The 22712-nt window shown below is 38.8% G+C and overlaps 1 protein-coding gene across 1 annotated transcript; it reads right to left on the bottom strand.

The window, feature by feature from the left end:
- Positions 1 to 12621: 12621 nt before the first annotated feature.
- On the bottom strand, positions 12622 to 20121 carry LOC127409968 (uncharacterized). The gene is made up of 10 exons (XM_051644949.1): positions 20100 to 20121; positions 18192 to 18335; positions 17893 to 18057; positions 17026 to 17175; positions 16711 to 16884; positions 16558 to 16587; positions 16271 to 16423; positions 16006 to 16170; positions 14177 to 14323; positions 12622 to 13995 (listed from the first exon to the last, which is right to left on the bottom strand). Exons 1-10 carry the CDS (start codon positions 20119 to 20121, stop codon positions 13820 to 13822), a joined length of 1326 nt encoding a protein of 441 aa, XP_051500909.1. The 3' UTR covers positions 12622 to 13819.
- Positions 20122 to 22712: the final 2591 nt, after the last annotated feature.

Consider the following 22712-nt stretch of genomic DNA (forward strand, 5'->3'; position numbering starts at 1 on the left):
CTCTATTGCTCTGCACAGCGACTGATTGTCACAACTCACGTCATGCATCATGTATTTGTTTGTTTATTTGTTGTTTAATAAAAAGCAGCCTTTTTATCCTCTTCCTGCTCACTGTGCAGCCAGTCAGAATTACTACCGTAACGACACTAGAAAATGGGCAATTTAATATGCATACACATGTAATTCTTACACATTTTTAAAAACAAACCAGCATATTCATTTGAATTACAGCATGTCTGAAAGTTTAAATTCGTGATTGCTTAGAATTGCCAACAACTCACCCTCTACACGCCACTCTGTCATCAGTCACGGTTCTACGGGGGTGCCTGAAGGTGCTACGTACCCTCAAACGAAAATTAAAGCACCCACAATTGCAGACCAGGGCAAACTACTGCCTGCGGGTCAATTTATCATGAACGTTTTTTTATTAGATCTTTCATTTATCTGGCTTTTGGACCTATCGCGCATCCACAAGCTTTTAATATGCTCAGGGTTGCCAGATAATATATGCAACACCCCAATCAGAGAATTATACTTGCAAAAAATGGAAATATTTCGCCTTATGTCATATTTATTTTATGCAATCTGGCAACCATACATGCGAGTGCAGACACTTTCTCTCGGCAAAAAACAAACAAACAACAACTTAGCGCTCAATAGTGCACAGTGGGGACACGCGAGTAAAACCAAATGAGAGAGGAATATATTTATTCTTTGCGTTATTTGTGAAATGTTGAAGTCCCTCACACCTGTATGTGAATGTTACTCTGGCAGTAATTATTTATCAGTGTCATGCAGCCTGTTTTATTCAGTGGTGTGCTGAATGGGGTGCCAAACATTGACAAGACCCACATCATGACCCATGAGCATGTAAACAGGTTGATAATGTTCTGAGAATAAAACAAGTAAATGGGTCCACTTTGTGGCCAACATTAAAATAAGCTTTTAGAATCTCTTTCCGGAATATTTTATTTTACTTTTAAACCAGATCCCTGATATAGAGTGTTAAATCGAATACTAAATTACCATTGCATTGAATTATGGTAAAATAATCAATTAATAATTTTATTCAGCCTTTATTCAGTTTTACTAACACATGATAGAAAGTATAGCAGCAAAACTTCAAGCAATCACAGAATGGTCCCATCAGAATACACTTCAGAAAACTGTGCATCATTCATTGAGTGCATGTCTGGGCTTAAAAGATAAAATTATGCAGAAATTTTTATCTTCTCTGTTCCGTATTCTACTTAATGGCTGATGTGGCCCCAGTACCAAAATAATTGCACACCCCTGCTCAATTGAATATGTAAAACTAATACTGTAAATTGGCAAGCAGATTTTCTTGAATACCAGCAAACACACAAAAATCCTTGCATTTTGTGAATGCACAAAATGCTACATCAAAATTTATAAATGCGTATGATTTTGCAAATCATTATGTCGTAATCTGCAGGCGCAGAATTTTGCTGTCATTTTCAGCGACAGATCATGGGGAAAAAAAAACCCCGAAGCAATAAATGTTTTGTACATTCAAAAAACAAACTTTTCTTTACGTTGTTTAAGTAGCATTTAAACATGTTTTAATCTATTAAAAAAATTGTAATTATGATAAATCTCCACTTTATACAGAGCACCCCCACTATTTTCAGAAGCACCCTCAGTGATTTTGATCTGGAACCAGGCCTATCTGTCATGCATCAAGGGCAGAGCAAGCGCTCATTTATTAGAGAAGCAGTGTATGTGTGATTCCCTGTGTGCTGCAAAAAAGATTGGCCCTAAATCTACGCACGATCGGCCGATCGCCAATCATGGATTTAAGACGAATATCGGCCGATTCCGATCGGTGCAACCCTAAAAACGCTATATAAATGTATGTTCATTCATTCATCAAGCATAGTTACTGTCATTTTAGAGTAAAATTCATCCAAATTCAATACAAGGCTCAAAGAAATCTGTATTTTTCTCAACTTTAGAGACCTGTAGAAAGGTGATTTAGTGATGGGTCGTTCATGAACGATTCGTTCATATTGAACGAATCTTTTATGTGACTCAGAAGAACGAGTATTCTCAGAGAGTGATTCGTTCATTTTGTGTTGGCCACGCATGTGCATTGCGCAACCTCCATTCCTTTGTTACGTGAAAACCGCATAGGCGTAGTACAGGAAACAGAAATGATTAGTTCACCTTTCAACTCTTTTAGTCCGAGTCATTCGTTCTTTTGTCACGTGACAGCCGTACACGCTATGCATTGCTCACACAGGAAACAGAAATTATTAGTTCACCTCTCGAGTCTTCTGGTCCGATTAGTTCGTTCTTTTGTCATGTGACAACCGTATACGCTATGAATTGCTCACACAGGAAGCAGAAATGATTAGTTCACCTCTCGAGTCTTCTGGTCCGATTTGTTCATTCTTTTGTCACGTGACAGCCATATACGCTATGCGCATAAGGCTGTCACTTGACAAAAGAACGAACGACTCGGACAAGAAGATTCTAGAGGTGAACTAACAATTTCTGTTTCTCATAATTTGTCCTTGGCTGCATTATACATTTTTCCTTATTGGGACTATAATCAAAGTTTGCATAAGTAGACGTGTTGGGGGGGATTTGGCTATTGAAAATGTAACATTTTAATTTAATTCTGCTCAAATGAACGAAATGACGAATAAAGATTTGAACGAGACTCAAAGATTCAAGTCAGTAAAATGATCCGATCTTCCCATCACTACAGTGAATTCAACTAAGCAGACCAAATGAAGGCCTATTTCTTGCAAGGGACCACCCACACTATCTAAACTATCAATATGAAGCATATTTACTGTGTCATTTTGGAGTGAAATGCAAATTTGCAAATTCTAAAATTCAGAGACCTATAGAAATATGAATTCAAATAAGCAGAAAAAATTAAGGCCGATTTCTTGGAAGGGACCTCCCACACTGTCTGAACCCTTAATGTGAAGCATATTTACTGTCATTTTGGAGTAAAATGCGTTCAGAGTCAGCAAAACGTGCAAAGACTTGATTTTTCCTGAACTCAGAGACCTATAGAAAGGTGAACTCAAATAAGTAGAAAAAATGAAGACCAATTTCTTGCAAGGGACCTCCCACACTGTCTGAACCCTCAATCTGAAGCAAATTTACTTTCATCTTGGAGTGAAATGCATCCAAAGTCACCAAAATTTGCAAATCCATTGTGATTTTTCCTGAACTCAGAGACCTGTAGAAAGGTGAATTCAAATAAGTAGAAAAAATGAAGACCAATTTCTTGCAAGGGACCTCCCACACTGTCTGAACCCTCAATCTGAAGCATATTTACTTTCATCTTGGAGTGAAATGCATCCAAAGTCACCAAAATGTGCAAATCCATTGTGATTTTTCCTGAACTCAGAGACCTGTAGAAAGGTGAATTCAAATAAGTAGAATAAATTTCTCGCCCATTTCTCGCAAGGGACCTCCCACACTATCTAAACTCTCAAAATGAAGCATATTTGCTGTGTCATTTTGGAGTGAAATGCATCTAAAATCACCAAAACGCACAAATACACAGATTTTTTCTCAAATTCAGAGACCTATAGATAGGTGAATTCAAATAAGTAGAAAAAATTAAGGCCCATTTCTTATAAAGGACCTTACACACTGTCTGAACCCTTAATATGAAGCATATTTACTGTCATTTTGGAGTTAAATGCATCCAAAGTCAACAAAACGTGCAAATAAAGAATCGTCCCTTTTTCAGGATGCTGTATTTTAAAGATAATTTTGTAAAAATCCAAATTACTTTACAGATCTTTATTGTAAAGGTTTAAACAATGTTTTCCATGCTTGTTCAATGAACTATAAACAATTAATGAACATGCACCTGTGGAACGATCGTAAAGACACTAACAGCTTACAGACGGTAGGCAATTAAGGTCACAGTTATAAAAACTTAGGACACTAAAGAGACCTTTCTACTGACTCTGAAAAGCACCAAAAGAAAGATGCCCTGGGTCCCTGCTCATCTGTGTGAACGTGCCTTAGGCATGCTGCATGGAGGCATGAGGACTGCAGATGTGGCCTGGGCAATAAATTGCAATGTCCGTACTGTGACACGCCTAAGATAGCACTACAGGGAGACAGGAAGGACAGCTGATTATCCTCACAGTGGCAGATCACGTATAACAACACCTGCACAGGATCGGTACATCTGAATATCACACCTGCGGGACAGGTACAGGATGGCAACAACAACTGCCCGAGTTACACCAGGAATGCACAATCCCTCCATCAGTGCTCAGACTGTCCGCAATAGGCTGAGAGAGGCTGGACTGAGGGCTTGTAAGCCTGTTGTAAGGTAGGTCCTTACCAGACATCACTGGCAACAACGTCACCTATGGGCACAAACCCACCTTTGCTGGACCAGATAGGACTGGCAAAAAGTGCTCTTCACTGACGAGTTGTGGTTTTTTCTCACCAAGGGTGATGGTCGGACTCGCGTTTATCGTTGAAGGAATGAGCGTTACACCGAGGCCTGTACTTTGGAGCGGGATTGATTTGGAGGTGGAGGGTCCGTCATGGTCTGGGGTGGTGTGTCACAGCATCATCGGACTGAGCTTGTTGTCATTGCAGGCAATCTCAACACTGTGCGCTACAGGGAAGACATCCTCCTCCCTCATGTGGTACCCTTCCTGCAGGCTCATCCTGACATGACCTTCCAACATGACAATGCCACCAGCCATACGGCTCATTCCGTGCATGATTTCCTGCAAGACAGGAATGTCCGTGTTCTGCCATGGCCAGCGAAAGAGCCCGGATCGCAATCCCATTGAGCATGTCTGGAACCTGTTGGATCGGAGGGTGAGAGCTAGGGCCATTCCCTCCAAAAATGTTCGGGAACTTGCAAGTGCCTTGGTGGAAGAGTGGGGTAACATCTCACAGCAAGAACTAGCAAATCTGGTGCAGTCCATGAGGAGGAGATGCACTGCAGTACTTAATGCAGCTGGTGGCCACACCAGATACTGACTGTTAGACACCAGTACAGTTCACTGAGGCCCGTTCACCAGTGAAGCGTCAAGCTGCGAGGTGGAGTGATGTTCGCCGGAGCACTGCAGGGGAGCAGAGAATCTTCTCGTTGCCATGAAGATTCTGCCTGCTGACTCATGTATATCGACAGCAAAGGGTAGAGGGCTTCTAGACAAGAGATGATCGCTGTCTTGAAGGAAGTAATTCTGAGGAAAGCGGACAGTTTTGCACCAAAACAGGCAGGGCTCAAACACCATAGCCAATATTAGAATGTTATTGGGTATTAGGGTGTTATTGTAGAGAGGTTTCAACTAGGTCGTGTAAGAAGGCACTCCCCATATGCGTTAATAAATGCAATGTCAAGTGTACTGAGTCGTAACAGAACATGTCTTTCTGTTCATCCCGCAAATTACCGTAATTATCGCAATAGGCGCATACCCAGATTTTAATCACGGCTGGCTTGACAGTGAAATTCCTAACCATGGCTGGCTTGAGTAAAAAACTATCAGTTGTCCATACTTACCCTGACATGAGTTGTTGTGGCTCACTGGTCTGTCTTTTATGGAGACAGTAAATCCACTCCAGCATGAACACATATGGCTCTCAATGATGTTAATGCAGTTTGAGTATTGTCCACACATTGACAGTGCATATTCACATTCATTGATGTCTGAAAAGGAGCGAGTGGGCTATAAATATCAAAAATGTTTCTGAAACTTAGAGTGGGTCCTTAGAGTGGATCTATTCATATTTTTCCGTTTTAATGGAATTGGCTACTTAATAAATTAGGCTATATGAATTTGGCTAAAATCCAAAACTTAATAAATTTTCTAACCAGCTTCTACATTACAGTAATAAACTTCAGTCAAAGTGCTTAGAACTCCAGACAACATTTTAGTTTTGTCCATGTATGTTTTTGTGTGTTTTGTTCATTTCTTATTTCAGGTCTTTTATTGTGAAATTAGATCACTTCCTTGTCTAGTCATGTGATATCCTGTTTTCCTCATGTTCACGTGTCTTGTTCTCATTGGTTTATTGTCTTGTTAACTTGTTATCAGTCTTGTATTTTCATTTTTTCATGTTTTAGTAGTCTTGTTACCTTGTTATTAGTTAAGTCTTGTCATTGGTTGTCTTTGTCTTGTGTTGCCCTTGTCCAGGTATTTATACCCTCATGTTCTTTAGTCTCTTGTTGTGTATTGATTATCTGTAGCTGTTGTTGGTGTAATGTTTGTGGTAACGTTGTAGTCTAGTCTTTCTCAAGTCTTAGTAGTGCCATAAAGTTGGCTTGACCTTGGACATTTGATATTCAGAAATAGTCACATATTTAGGGACCGTCTCTAAAGTTAGATACGACATTGGTGTTCACATTTCTGACTTCAATATCATTTGAAGCATATCACTTACAGTCACAAAATCAACTCCAAAATGTTCAGCTAGCTGTCAGCAATAATGCACACCTTTTAGATTTTTTATATTTATTAAAATAAACTGTCAAATCATATGTAAACATTGCTATGTGTATCCCTACTGTATAGGCTCATACACAAAATATACCATAATTTAAAGCTCTATAGCATTTGAAGAGAATGACTTACAGTCACAAAACAAACTCCAAAGTGTTCAGCTAGGTGTCAGCAATAATGCACACCTTTTAGATTTTTCATGTTTATTCAAATAAACTGTCAAATCATATGTTTTTCATTTGCATGTATATCACTACTGTATAGTCTCATACACAAAATATACCATAATTTAAAGCTCAATAGCAATGGGGAGTTCTACACTCAGAACTCTTACTAAGGGTGAAGGGACTTAGCAAAGAGTCAATTAAGAGTTGCATGCTGTTAGGAGACTGCAGGAGGGATCATGGCCAGATTTTTTAAAAAGGGAGACGTAAAAGAAAAAAGGACCTTTGGGCAAAGGCTGGTGGCAGAAATCAAATAGTTAAGGCATTTGTTAGACATGGCGTGGGTTAAGGAAAGGAAAAGTGGTCCAGCCTAGCTGTCGACATTTTCAACTCCTATCCACCTAATGAAAAATGGCTGCAAACTGTTTGGACAGAGAACAGGAAAGGTGTTTGAGGACAGGTGCTTCAAACAGACAGAAGTTCTGGTAAATATCACATTTATTTGAGAATGTAGTGTTTCTCAGTTTTGGGGAGTAGCTAGTTATAAATAGCTAAGTTACTTGATAAACTACTTTTTTCAGTAGTTTGATAGTAGCTTAGCCATTTGGCTCAAGTAGCTGAGCAGCTTGGCCAAAGCTACTTTATTTTCCCTTAATATTGATTTTACGCAATGACAAGGCAAGTGGCTTACAGTATATTGCTGGCTAAGGAAGGGGGTGTCTATTAGCTGTTCCTGTAGCTCAATCAGTAGAGCATGGGTTTGATTCCCAGGGAATGTATGAACATGATAAAATGTATACCTTGAATGCAATGTAAGTCACTTTGGATAAAAGTGTCTGCCAAATGCATAAATGTAAATGCATCAAATGGTTCATGTTGGTAGCAAGATTTCCATGCATGAATACTAAAACACATCTTGGTTTTCCTTCATTTTGAGATGTCATTGAGGACAGAATGATTTTATACTGTTATCTGTTATGTATGTATGTATGTATGTGTGTGTGTTATTATTTATATTTATATAAAACACACACACACACACACACACATGCTGCCAACCCTTTGCATGCATGTGTCACAGTCTGTCTCCCTCATATTCTTCAAGGACTCTTATTTTGAAGTTTTCTCCTGAACTACATTTCCCAGAATTCACAGCCCTCATCATTCCCACCTGCTCATCATCATCCTCACCTGTATTCCATTCCCTCATTTAGTTCTTTGTGCATAAATATCCTCTAGTTTTGCCCATTCCTTTGTCAGTCCTTAAAGTGTTACATTGTGTTGTTAATTTGTGATGTTAAGCTTTATAGTTTGTTCCACCCCAGTGTTTGTAATTAAAAGATTGAATGATTCTACTCCTGCATTTCCTCTCTTCCACTCCAAGAACCCAATGTTACAGAAGGACTGACTGAAAAAAATACGGATATACTTACCTGCTCTTCCAAACATCCACCTCTACTCCAGCGATCCCTCTAATCCTCCTCTCCTACACGTCCAGACTCACAAGAGTCATGGAGCTGACCGGTTCATTTATGGATTTTTTTTAAGCAAGACCTTCCTCTCCCTGAATACACTGTCAAGTTCTGCCAACTCATTACTTCCACCACTATCTCGGACCCCTACCTCTGTGCCATCTATGGTATGGACTTAAACTTCCACCATTCCACAGCCCTTCAGCAAGCAGAGAATCTTCCCTTCTTGGAATACGTCCGAGCCACGCTGAAACTCCATTACCCCTCCTCGACGCCTGCCACGGTCTACGAGCCAGAGCCTACTCCTGCCATGGTCAAAGAGCCTGTAGCCTCGACCGTCCCAGTCAGCCATCAGCCTTGCCCCCAATGGACCAAAAGCCAGAGCCCACCGCAGACTCGGAGCCCGTTGCGGAGTCTGACCAGGTGCGAGAGCCGGCAACAACGTCCGTCTCAGAGGGCATATTAGTGGAGTTTGAGGGCATTGAGTGGAGCCCCGCACATACTCCCGCCACTGAGGGTGAGCTGAGCCCAGTCCCTACTAATATAGTTGATGTTTTTGAAATGATCTGTCCCATGAGTCTCCAGCCACCATTGATCCCATCCAGTTTCCAAGTCTCCTCGTCTCTGCTGTTCCTGCCCATCCTGCCACTCTCTCCTCCTCTGACAAGGCCATCAAATTCCTCGGCCCCACCTCTGCAGGCTCCCTTCAACCCCTCGACACCTTCCTTGGGTCCTCCTCCTTTGATCAGCCGGTTCCCCTCAAGCCCCTCAACCTTCGTCCCTCCAACTCCGCCTCGGTCAGTTGGTCCCCCAGCTCCGTCCTGGTCCTTTGAGCCTCTGGCTACGCTCTGAGCACTAGGATCCCCAGTTCTGCCTTCCACGGCTCTGCCCCCAGAGACTCCTCCAGCGGCTCTGCCCCCACCTCCTCCAGTGGTTCCACCTCCTGACCCAGTCCCGGCCCTGTGGCCACCTCCCAGGCCTCCTGACCCAGTCCCTGCCCTGTGGCTGCCTCACAGGCCTCCAGATCCTTTCCCAGCCCTGAAGCCACCCCCTAGGCCTCAAGATCATCCTCCTTGGATCCCGGGGGGGGGGGTAAATGTCACAGTCTGTTTCCCTCATATTCTTCAAGGACTCTTATTTTTAAGTTTTCTCCTGCACTATATTTCCTAGAATTCACAGCCCTCATCATTCTCACCTGTAGGTCTTTGTGTATAAATACTCTCTAGTTTTGCCCATTCCTTTGTCAGTCCTTGAAGTGTTACGTTGTGTTCATTTGTGATGTTAATCTTTATAGTTTGTTCTACCCCAGTGTTTGTTCCAGTCCAGCGATTGTAATTAAAATATTGAATGATTCTACCCCTGTGTTTCCTCTCTTCCACTCCAAGAACCCAAAGTTACTGCATGCATACACAAACACTTACTGCCACTCCCCAAACCCCAAGCATGCATATGCACACAATCACACTGCCACTCCCCAACCCTATGCATTAATCCTGTGTTAATGTAAGTTTTTGAGGCCCTGTTTAGAAAATGCAGTTAGCGATTTATCCAAACTCTTTTTCTTTAATTCATAGGGGAAAATGTTGAGAAAAAATGAGGAAATTGATGAGACGAGTGCAGGGCACAATAACCTCAATGAAACAAAGGAAAGAAGGGATGAAGACTATCCTTGTGACAGGGAAGATGACTGGAACAGCACTGGTGATAAAGATGAGGATGATAATGATGTTGACACAAGTTCAGGGCAGAGTGGTACAGAGGAAGGGAGGGATGAAGATTATTCTTGTGACAGGGAATATGAGGCTGGAGACAGGAACAAAACTGAAGATGGAGGACAAATTAACCAAGACTGGGACAGCTGTGGAGTGTTTGTCATGCAGATTGTTTTTTCTCATTAAATTGTACAACACGAAGAGAATCTCTGACACAGTTCTTATACATTTGCGGGGCAGAATGTTGATTTGGTTCAATCTTATAAGAACCTTGGAGTGCACCTAGACAACAAACTAGAATGGAGCAGGAAAATTTAGGCTACACTCAGGAAGAGACAGAGCAGACTCTACTTTATGTGGAGGCTCAGGCTCTTCAATGTTTGCAACAAAATTTTGAGTATGTTAACAGTGTCCATAAATAATGAATATGATTTATGGATTTAGATGTACGTGTTTTTTTATTTGTATGTATGTCTGCTGTGGTGAAACAATCTCCCCTGGTTGATAAAAATAATTATCTTGTCTTATGTAGATGGCAAAAGAAGTTGTTGGGGCTTTTCCCAGTATCCCTTGCCATTTGACAATTAACTCATCCAAGGAGCACATGGAACATCTGCAACTGACAATGGCAGAGGAACTTATGAAAGCCTTAGGTAATTTATTTCCTCTACAAAAACTATGGTATAAAATGTAGATTTGTTTTATCACAGAAAAACCACACATTTTGTAACACCATACTATCCTTTTTACACGGGGAATACAAGAACAATTACATTTTAATTAGTAAACAAATGGTAGCATACTACTAAATGCTATTTACAGTATGTACCATTTGCCAACACAGCTAACATATAGCTGCATGTTTTCAGTATTCAAGAGTGGAAATTACTGCTCATTATGTGCTGCCTCAAAACCCCCTGGTGGTGGCCCAAAAACGTTTTGTGTGGGTAATGCAGGATTGATTATACATCTTTAATGGATATACTATATTGTTTACAAGTGTGTGTGTGTGTGTGTGGGGGGGCAGGTTTAAGTGGTTTACGAGGACTTTTTTTTTTAGGTTACAAACTGGTAATTACAAGGGTATTATGCTATAAATGTGGTTTATGAGGACATTTCTATTGTCACCATGATTCAAATCACTTAAAAAAAAAAAAAAACATACTAAACTATGTTTTATTGAAAATGTAAAAATGCAGAAAGTTTTTTGTGAGGGTTTGGTTTAGGAGTAGGGTTAGGGGATAGAATCTATAGTTTGTACAGTATAAAAATCATTATGTCTATGGAGAGTCCTCAATGATAGCTGCACCAACATGTATGTGTGTGTGAGTGAGTGAGTGAGTGAGTGAGTGAGTGAGTGGGTGAGTGGGTAAGTGAGTGAGTGAGAAACTCAGTGATTACTGGGCAATTTGATAAAAATATAATTATTTCAGATAGAATGTCACTGCTGCAAGAGTTGGTTTCATGCGGCATGCCTTTCTGTGTCAGACAAGCAGTTCAACAGGGCTCAAAAGGTTGACTGGAAGTGCTGCCTATGTTAATAAGAGTGAATTCATGTGGCTCCCACCCACAATCTGTCTAAACATGTACATAAATAAATAAAACTGTACACAGTTCCCTGTATTGTATAGGAATTTGTCTTTCTTTACAATTTGTTTTAGTGGTTAATTAGTGTATTCAATTCTATTGCAATTGAATACATTTTTCAAAAAATTGCACTCAATTACAGAAAACGTCTGTTGAGTCCAAAAGGCTGTTATCTGGTGGCCAGCTGACAGAAATAAAATCCAGATCCTGACACCAAGGCCTATTACAATACTGACAAATACAGAAATATTTACATATAATCTGAACATTTTTTTTTAAAAGTACCAAAAATCTAAAAGGTGTGCATCGTAGCTGACACCTAGATGCACACTTTACAGTTGGTTGTATGACTCCAAGTCATTCTTTTCAAATGCTATTGAGCTTCAAATTATGATATATTTTGTGTATGAGCCTATACAGTAGGGATATACATAGCAATGTTTACATATTATTGGACAGTTTATTTGAATATGAAAAATCTAAAAGGTGTGCATTATTTGCTGACACCTAGATGAACACTTTGAAGTTGGTTGTATGACTCCAAGTCATTCTCTTCAAATGCTATTGAGTTTCAAATTATGGTATATTTTGTGTATGAGACTATACAGTAGGGACATACATAGCAATGTTTACATATGATTTGACAGTTTAATTTAATAGATATAAAAAATCTAAAAGGTGTGCATTATTGCTGAAACCTAGCTGAACACTTTGGAGTTAGTTTTGTGACTGTAAATCATTCTTTTCAAATGCTATTGAGCTTCAAATTATGGTATATTTTGTGTATGAGCCTATACAGTAGGGACATACATAGCAATGTTTACATATGATTTTGACAGTTTATTTTAATAGATATCAAAATCTAAAAGGTGTGCATTTTTGCTGACACCTAGCTGAACGCTTTGGAGTTGGTTTTGTGACTGTAGGTGATATGCTTCAAATGCTATTGAAGTCAGAAATGTGAACACCAATGTCGTATGTAACTTTAGAGACGGTCCCTAAATTTGCACTGTTTCTGAATATCGAACGTCCAACGTCAAGCCAACTTTATAGCACTAGTCTAGTTCAAGTTAAGTTAGGCTAGTCAAGTTTACAGTTTATGTTCTGCTTCATGCTCATCTTAATGTTCAAGTTATTGTTTTACGTCTTGGAGTAATTTCACGTTTGGATGCTACTTTGTAAATAAAGACTGCACTTGGGTTCCACATCATCTTTGTCATAGTTTTCGTTTATTTCTTCAGCCTGCCAGAACGTTACAGTCCACCAGAGGGTGACATTCGTTACGTGACGGTTCAGTTTCTTTATCCAGCATGTTGTTTTAATCTTGTTGTGATCCTGTCTTTATCCAACGCATTTAGTTCTGCGACTGCTAGTTTTTAAGATAAAAAATAAATAAAATAAATAATAAAAAATAAAAAATCTGTTTTCACAACTTTACAGAAACGTTGTTATGGCGTTATTAGCGTGTCCCTTTAGACGTTTGAAAAATCATTAGTACCACCTCCATCTGGCCGTCGTCAAAATGTTTTTGCCACTTACATCTTTCAGGGTGGGATGCACCAATAAGGATTTAATTAAGACGAGTTTAGAACTAATCAAATATTCGTTGATGACACAACTCGCATATGTTTCTTGAATTGACATACTTTTTAAGAAGATATTAGTATAGTTGTCCTGAGGTAAAAGTGCCTTACCTCAGAAAACCTGGCCTCGTGTCAGACACCCTGTGTGCGTTCTGCTCATCAGTTTAACTGTTTTTGTGAAGTCTCAAAGTTTTTTTGTTTTTTTGTTTGTTTTATTTTTTTTTTTAATTTTTTTTTTTTGTTTGTTTGTTTTGTTTTGTTTTTTTTCTCGGTTGTTTTTATTTATTTATTTTTTTATTTATTTTTATTACAGTTGTAGTAAATTACCCATTATTGGCACATATTTGCCACAGAACTTTGTCTGTTTGTAAGCTTTGTTAAAGTTTTTGTGGTCGTTGTTTATTCAAGAGTTGGAAGGTTTTTTATATATAATCATGTACCACATGAGTAAACTTGTGTTTATTAGGAAGGTTCAAAATATGAATTTTCTTGTTGAAATGTCCAGTGAAATATGAAGTTTAAGAGTATCATGTACATCAGATTTGTAAGTAAATGTTCCTGTATAAGGCTAACAAAAAATGTTTAAGTTAAATTTAAAAACCTAGTTAAATAAAAATAAAGTAAATCTTACTGGTTTACTTATTTATTAGATGTGTGAGCAGGGATTTAAATTCAATAAAGATTATTGTTGTCAAGCAATTGCATCAACAATTTGATTTCTCACCTCTTTGTTTTGCATAAATGGTCAAAACAAATGTTTCTGAACCACCAAATGTGTCACAGTGTAAACTCATACAACCAGTTTGAAAATCCTACACTCGGTACATTTGTATTCTAATGTGACAACTCACCTCTCTGGCAAAGCTGACCCTCTGAAGGAAGAGCTTGAATACATCCACAAGTGCCTCCCACAATGTTATCACACACCTGATATGTTGTGCAGGTGTCACTGGGCCAGACATGCTTTTCCTCACACTTACACTCATATTTTGTTCCATTTAACTCACACACTGTAACAAAAAATAAAGTAGATAGTGTTTGAAATTAACATAGCATTTATGTATGTTTACAACATATTATATGAGTCAGTAGTTAACACTCTGCACTTGTATGGCACAGTGAAAAATATGTCTCAAAACCAAAGCAAATATTTAATATTGACCTTGATGTAATTAACTATTCTTGTCTTACCAGTGGTAATGTCAATATCTGTTATATTTATGTTGTTGCTAAGAGTGAGAGGCAAGCTGATATTTGTGAAGAGATTCCGTAAGTAGTTCACCAGGGATGAATCAAAGAATCTCACATCAATGTCAATTATGTAGTCAGAATTTGGTCCTGCAAGAATAAAGTTTTTTTTATTTAAAAGTAGGTTGAACAAAACCGAAACTATGCACCATCATACTGTCAAAAACAACAGGTTTTTCTTGATGCCATTGTAGGATCTGTCTTCATCTGATGTCTGAAAGAATGTTACAGTGCTGCATTTTTCTATGCAAAGTCTCTTACAGTATGTGCCTTTGCAACAGTTCACAAATTATGCAAAAACAGAAAATGTTATGTTAAAAGGCATAGTTCATCCAAAAATTTAAATTCAGTCATCATTTACTCACCTCTGTGTTGTTATAACCCCATATGACTTTTTTTATTTTTCTTAACACAAATGGAGAAATTGTGAAAAAAAAAACTGTGCTCAGTGATGTCATACAATGGTAGTTGAAGGAGTCCAGCTCTTCAAGCTTCAAAAGGACATAAAAGTATAATTCAGAAGTCTAATAAATTATTGTATTGTATGTGCCTCATGCCTTGCTCTGAAGGCATACAATAAGGTTTGGTGAGAAACAAACCAAAATGTAAAGTATTATTTAGTGAAAACCTTGACCGACTGTTGCTGTCCTTTGCGCATTCATGAGACTCAATGAGCATCAGTCACACTGCAGCCGCTTGCGAGATGGGGCGTTTAAGCAAGAAACCGCATTGTTGTGCTTCAGCCAGACCACAAGCGAGATCAACAACAGAAAACACAACACAGCTGCACAAAAGCCAGAGAACAGAACTTACAAAACACGTCTGAAGAGTTTGTCAAAGAATGTATGCATATATCAAACGAAGAGAGATAAGTCTGTCACACAGACACTGGTTTAGAATAGAGAAGAGGTGACAGACATTCCCGATCCCTCCGCTTTTTTCTCCAGTTCTTCTATTTTGCTTTCAGTAAGCTAAACAAGCAAAATACTGTGGTCTCCTGTACTCTCTGTCTGACTGTAGCATCTTGGTGTTTATGTGTGGCTGCCTTCAGCCTCCTCTATCTCTCTGTTTGACTGAGGACTCAGATTCAAACAATAAGACTGGGCATACAAATGTGTCTATTATCCAGCTTTAAACTCTTCAGACATGTTTTGTAAGTTCTGTTCTCTGGTTGTGTGTAGCTGTGTTGTGTCCTGTTGTTTCTATCACTGTGGCAGACCTGTTTTGAGATAAACAAAACAAGTTTTCGCTTGATTGCACCATCTCACCAGCGGGGGACTGTGTTTTCTCTTGCTCTCATGCAGTCTCATGAACTTGCACAGGAGATCAATGGTCAGTGAGCATTTTCACTAAATTATACATTCGATTCTGGTTTGTTTTTTGCCAAACCAAAAAGTTTCATACAATAATTTATTAGACTTCTGAATTATACTTTTGCATCCTTTCAAAGCTTGAAAAGGTGGTCACCGTAAACTGCCATTGTATGACATCACTGAGCACAATTTCTCTCTTTGTGTTAAGAAAAAGAAGGAAAGTCATATTGGGTTATAACAACACAGAGGTGAGTAAACAATGACTGAATTTTTATTTTTGGGTGCACTAATACTAATCCGTTTTCAAGCTTAAGTGTGTAATTCAATATCGTCACTAGCATCAACAAACGGCATTGCAAAAAATAATCACTGCTTCAAAGCTAATAATATAATGAATGTGCATTATTGCATTTGTAGTAGAATGTTTTTTTGTTTCAGAATTATGAATGTATTTCCCACCTTCCTTTAACTGGCAGAACTGTCTGTTGGTTGGAAGGGCATTAATACATGTACATGCACCATCAATGATGTCACCACAGGCCTCATATAAATGACACGTGTCATTTGGCCAAACAAACTGACCCTCACATTTACACTGATATTCAGTTTCATTCAAAGAACACACTGAAAAGCAGAGGTAGAGGCCAAAAATTAAACTCCATATTTGGTATTATTAATCATGTATAAAACTTAAACTGTGAAACATTACAAAGCAGGGACAAACCAGTAGTTATGTTGATTTCTGTAATGTTAGTGCTGTCACTGACTGTGTAGGGTAAATTCAAATACATCAGAAAAGTCATCAGCTGATCAATGATGGGAGTATTCATGGCATCTATCTGAATTTCAGCTAGATATTCAGTCAGAGCTGGAGTCACTATAAAAAAAGAAAAGTAGAGTCAGGAATCTCTGCTTTAATTTGCAAGAAAATTAATCCAAGTACAAATGGGAGAACATAAAGTGATTGCAGTGGTCTGGACTTTAGGATTTAAGGCAGATGTTTTTATTTACCTGTTGGTGGTTGCACACATGCTGTGATATCTTTCGGAAAAAGGATAAGAATTAATTAGAAATTGTTTGTAACTATTTTATAATAACTAAGCCACATGTATTTTGTGGAATTTACAAACAGAATAGCATAAAAATAGCGTTTTTTTTTTTTACTTTGAATCTCATTCATTGGTTGACAGAACTGTCCATCACTTGGTATAGCGCTGATGCAGCCGCATGTGCCGTTAGTAATAATGTCACAGCTCCCATATTCTTTGCACTTAACACAAGGCCAAAAATACTGATCCTCACATATGCACTGGTATCCGGTGCCACTGAAATTGCACACTGAGAACAGATACAACATACATTTTATATGTAAATTCATTTTGAATACATCTGGATTGGCATGCCTAAGAATGTTAGACTTTAAAGTCATGACTATTGTGTTTGTGGACAGAAGGTACTTTTAAATATGACATTTCTTACCTGTTGTAATGTCGACATCGAATACTTCTACCCTTTCATCTAATTCAAGAGGATAAGTAAAATTCTCCAGATTTTTCTTCAGCTCATTGATCACAGAGATGCTTGATGACTCCATCTCAATTTCAAACAAAAATTCTGTGAATGGTAGTTCTGTGAAAAAGCCAACAGTGTTTTGATAACATTTTTTAATACATTTAATAAAAACTTCATATTAAGTACATTATTATTAGTAAATTCCTACGTATGTACAGTAAACACACAGTAACATAAATACTAATGTATATTGGGTAATTTACTGACCCTCAGGCCATCCAAGATGTATCTGAGTTTCTATCTTCATCAAAACAGAATTTAAGATTTTTAGGATTTCATTTCAGGCCTCCTCCTTTAAACAATGCAAGTGAATGTACTCCATTTTTTGACAGTACAAAATGCATATTTAGGGTGCATCAAAGTAATCCACATGACTCCTGTCGACAAATAAAGTTCTTCAGAACCCAAACGATCGATTATTTTTAGAAACAAAACAATACTTATTTACTTTTTAGCTACAAATGTTCACTTCAGTACATCTCTGTGACGTGTGCTCATGAGAGGAATTATGTAAGCTCGTTGGTAAGGTCACGCTTGGAGGAAGAGGCAGGAAGCATGTCATGTACATTCACTTGCATTGTTTAAAGGAGGAGGCCTGAAATGAAATCCTAAAAATCTTAAATTCTGTTTTGATGAAGAAAGAAACTCAGATACATCTTGGATGGCCTGAGGGTCAGTAAATTATCAGCACATTTTCATTTTTGGGTGAACTATTCCTTTAAGCTTTCTTGAGTGTATTTGCAGTTGGATTTGCTATTTGGCCTTCATTCTTACCACTCGGCAACAAACACAGGTCTCCATTATTTGGAATACCACTGATACAGCCGCATGAGCCGAAACTGATGTTATCACAGGCATCGTAAGTCTTGCAGTTGTTGTATGACCATGCATAATCATTTTCACATTTGCACTGGTATTCGGTCACATTCGGTTGGCACACTAATGGAAACAACAGAACCAGTGCTTACACAACAACCATAACAGGTAACTGGAAACTACTGTTACTGTAAAGATGATAAAAGAGTATTAAGAATGCGATGAATAGCTTTTGATCACAGATTTAACAGACTCACCTGTTGTAATGTTCATAGCAGAAATTTCAGTAACGTTGTCCACTTGAAAAGGAAACATGAAGGAGGCCAAGGAAGATCTGATCTCTTCAATCACTACGGCTTGGGATACATTTACTTCCACAACCACAATGTATTCCAATAGCTCTACAGATGTAGAAAATTAAATGAATAAGCAGGTGGGTAGGAGCTGGCCTTTAGTCTTTCAGTAATAAGACAAGACAAAGTCATAGACAGACAAAAGCAAAAACAATGACATGGCACTCTCTTTAAGATATTAAATACAATATTTTAACTTAATTATTTTATAAATATCATTAAACTGCTATTATTAGGACAGTGTACAGGTAGAGACATAACAGTGAATCAGACCTGTGCTTCTTGGTCTTATATGATGCACTGGCCCATCTGTGTAGCTAAACTGGAATAAAATGAAAACATATTTTTTTAAAAGAGATTTTTTGTTTGTTTTTTTGTACTCATGTTTGTATCTCATATATTTGTGTCACCTATAGACTTAATGTTCAATATTATAAATGGGCTTTTAAGAGTAACACAAATACAAAATCGTTACTTCTTAATGGAACATAATCTTATTCAGGTTCATTAAAGATTATAGGTATCTATTGTGATTCATATTGAGTGTGTGGATATTTTATATGTTCCTGCAGTGTAAATAAAACCTCCCCTACCTGCAGAACAATGTTTGTTTCTGAGAAATCAAGTGTTTCCACAACACATATATGGGCAAACAGGATGGTGAATCCTAAGAAGTACTTTAATATTTGTCCTGTATCTAAGAAATTGAGAAATTAGTATTTTAAATAGAAATCATGGTTTGACAAACCACACATTTATCAGCACTTGGTCTGGAAATTAAAGTTCTTGCGGGGGGAAAATGAAAAAGAAAAAATGAAAAAGAAAAATGTACTATACTGCATGACTTTTATCAAATACACATCTAAACAGCCTCGTGTAGAAAATAGGACAGGGCTGTTCAATCCATCTTGTGCTCCTGGATCATTTATGTAGTATATTAGTAACAGCGAAACCAAAAATATGTTTTTGTTTATTTTACCTTCACCTGCCATGATTTGCATTGCAGTTTAAATTGTAAATCCTTTCAACATACTCCTTCAGAACACAAGACAATCATATGGTGTATCCAGACACCTTGGTTACAGCTTTAAATCAGGAAATATTATGTAATTCACATAACAGAACAATGGGTTTGGCAGTCATAGGTGCACAAGACACAGACATAATGATAAGAAGCACTGACTAATGATCTGATCTTGAACATGGTGTGGTAAAGGTCACTTTTGTAAAGTTTCATACTGTGAAAATGTACAGTTAAGAAATGTATCTTTGTTTAGATTCCAGTGATCACCATCACTCACTGAAAGGATTTTTTGCTGACACTAACTCACTGCCACAAATGTATTTTCTCACTGAAACCATTAGCCCCCTTTTTTTTTTTTTTTTTTTTTTTACAGAAGTGGAGATTTAAGAGATACTTTACAACAGATATTTAGAGTAGGTTACTGCTAGGGACAACTTTCATTGGGACTTCCATGCCACCAGTCAGAAAATAAAATAGTATAATTTAAATTACAAAGACACAAACACTGTTTCTCCACATTCACCTAGAAGTATTTGTTGAACACTGGTCAAAAGCAACTGCTCATTATTTAAGTCAAATTCATCCTCTTTTGCATAAATAACTGACTCCAGCATGACAGGTTTAAACACTACTTTTCAAAGTAGCCCATGAACAGGATATCACATTTCAGCTGAGCGTGACTGCACACATTTCTATGAACGTACTTCAAAAAGGCAGTTTACAGCAGATACATAAAAAAAACAAAAAACAAATTTTTATTAAGAAACAAACTGATTTGTAACTCTTACCTTGCATCTTTAAAATCACCATGATATGATACCAATAGTATGCTGACTAGTTTCTCCGCATCTGAGATTTTGTTTTCTTGTCAAATGATCCACCCACAAAAATCTTTCTGGAAGTAACCTACCTGTGTGCAAGTCACCTCAATAATGCGTCTGTGAGTAGGTCACCTGCTAGACTAGTTTGACTCTTTCGATTACTTCCTTGTTCTCTTGTGTGAACAGAGAATATGGTTGTATAAACAAAAACATTCTAAGGCTTTGTGGCTATATTATTGGGTATAAACCAAGTTAACTTGGTCTTGAGTCTCGACTAAGAAAGTGTACGGTACACCTAAAATTACCACACTTCTATATCTACAGACATGGGCCCATTATGTATGGAGAATATTGTACACAGTTTCTGTACACACTTTTTCTGGTGTTTTACATTTATATAAAAGAAACACAGCTTGTGTTAAAAAAACAGCACACACATTTCTGAGAAAGGGAGTGCATGAGAAAGTAATAGTGCCCATTTGTAACACATGACTCATCATGTTCCTTGAAGTGCAGTGAACATTAATTATATATTTACAGTAAATATTATTATCATAATGAGGGGGCCCACTAAGGTTCTTCATGGTTAAGCTTCATTTCTGCAGAACTGGAACACCATTCCTTCATAAAGCTCTACAGTTTATAACAAACAAAATCTAATGCTCCACACTTCTTATACCAAACAAACAAAACATACCAGTTACACTTTTATCTGTTTCTTTTGATAAGTGCATGGTGTTTAAATAGAGCTTAAGTTCTTTTGTGATGAGAAAAGTGTTTGTAGCGCGGAGGAGGGCGGGGCCGGGCCGGAATGACGCACGCCCGGACCCAGTCAGCCTGATGAGGGTAGCGAGGGATAAAGGCAACTGGGGACGGCCGTTCGAGAGAGAGAGAGAATTATGGGCAGCTGCCCTGCATGTGTTTGAGTGTCTTTTTGTTTAAGTTTATTATTAAACTATTATTTATATTGTCAAGCTGGTTCTCGCTTCCTCCTTTCCCTCTAAACCCTTTACACTGGTGCCGAAACCCGGGAAGGAGGAGGGATGCCCATCCTACAGTCCTCGACACTGCCGTCCACCCAGGGGAGCGCCGCTGCCATCCAACGGGGGACGGAGTAGCCGACCGCCCGGACGCGGTGAAGGGAGGGACTGGACTCCTCGACCACATGGGGTGATGGAGCCACTGCCAGGGGCGGAGGCGTGCCCTGCCGGCCACCAGAAAATGTGGACGGGTCGAGGGAAGACCGCCATCCGAGAGGGGAGGAGGGAATCGACTACCAGGGGCGGAGGAGTGTCCCCATGGACCACCAGAATCACGAAGGGGCGTTCTGTCCGCTGGGGGTTGGAGGTTTAACTCCGGTCCGACTGCCTGAGAGCCTGGAGGAGTGATCGAGGACCACGCGACAGCGCATCAGAGAACCGGTGAGTTAGTTTCTTTTTTTCTCTCTCTCCTCTCCCTCTCGCTGTTGCTGCATGTTTGCCTTTCCCTCACCTGTTTTTTTTTCTTCCCTCTTGTCTCCTCCCGGGGGGAGGGGGATGTACATCATGCTGGGGGCTCCCTGGCCTGAGGCAACACAGGGAGGAGTGTATCGCGGAAGAGGGTGGGACTGGCCGGACTGACGAATGACCGGACCCCAATCAGCCTGATGAGGCAAGCGAGGAATAAAGGCGACCGGAGAGGGCAGCTCAAGAGAGAGAGAATTATGGGCAGCTGCCCTGCATGTGTGTGTGTCTTTTTGTTTAAGTTTATTATTAAACTATTTATATTGTCAAGCTGGTTCTCGCCTCCTTTCCCTCTAACCCCTTTACAGTGTTCCTAAATGTTTTCTTACTTTTGAATACCATACATGGCGTTACATACAGCTGAAGTCAGAAGTTTACATACACCTTAGCCAAATACATTTAAACTCAGTTTTTCACAAGTCCTGGCATTTAATCGTAGAAAACATTGCCTGTCTTAGGTCAGTTAGGATCACTATATTTTAAGCAGTTTTATTTTCTCAGGGCCAGCAAAGCCTTCTCTGCTAGTGTAACATGCCTAATAAATATTTTTTCATCCTTTCATTCTCATTGACATTTTGCCTATGTATTTATTTATTTTTTTTATCGCTTTCCACTCCTAATTCATCTACAAATGAATAGCAAAAAACAAAGTTTATCCAATCAGAATTTATTCCTCGATGCTTACAAGCAAAGTGTGACAACTGTTTCACAAATCGCATGCTCGAAGCAGTGCGTGAGTCTGAACTAAACCCCAGGCCTTCAGAATTTCCACAGAATCCCTCAACATTGCAGTGAAAAGGCATCTAAAGTCAGATTCATCAGCCAATCAGATTTATTTATTTGTTCTAAGTGGGTGTGATCTTTAGTATATGTCCCAGTCCAGGCTTTCTAGCTGGCCTTTGTGTGACGCAATCACACTTTAAGTGATGAACATAATTTGAAAGCAAAGAGCGTGAAATCTTGCTGGCGAGTCGGCTGTCACTGCCACATCACCACTGAGAAAGAGATCCTTATGGCTTAAAAAACCTGAGATGTTCTGCATGATCATGTGATTGATTAATTAAACAGGAAAGGAGGG

Source organism: Myxocyprinus asiaticus, chromosome 19, assembly GCF_019703515.2.
Source record: "Myxocyprinus asiaticus isolate MX2 ecotype Aquarium Trade chromosome 19, UBuf_Myxa_2, whole genome shotgun sequence".
NCBI classification, from domain to species: Eukaryota; Metazoa; Chordata; class Actinopteri; order Cypriniformes; family Catostomidae; genus Myxocyprinus; species Myxocyprinus asiaticus.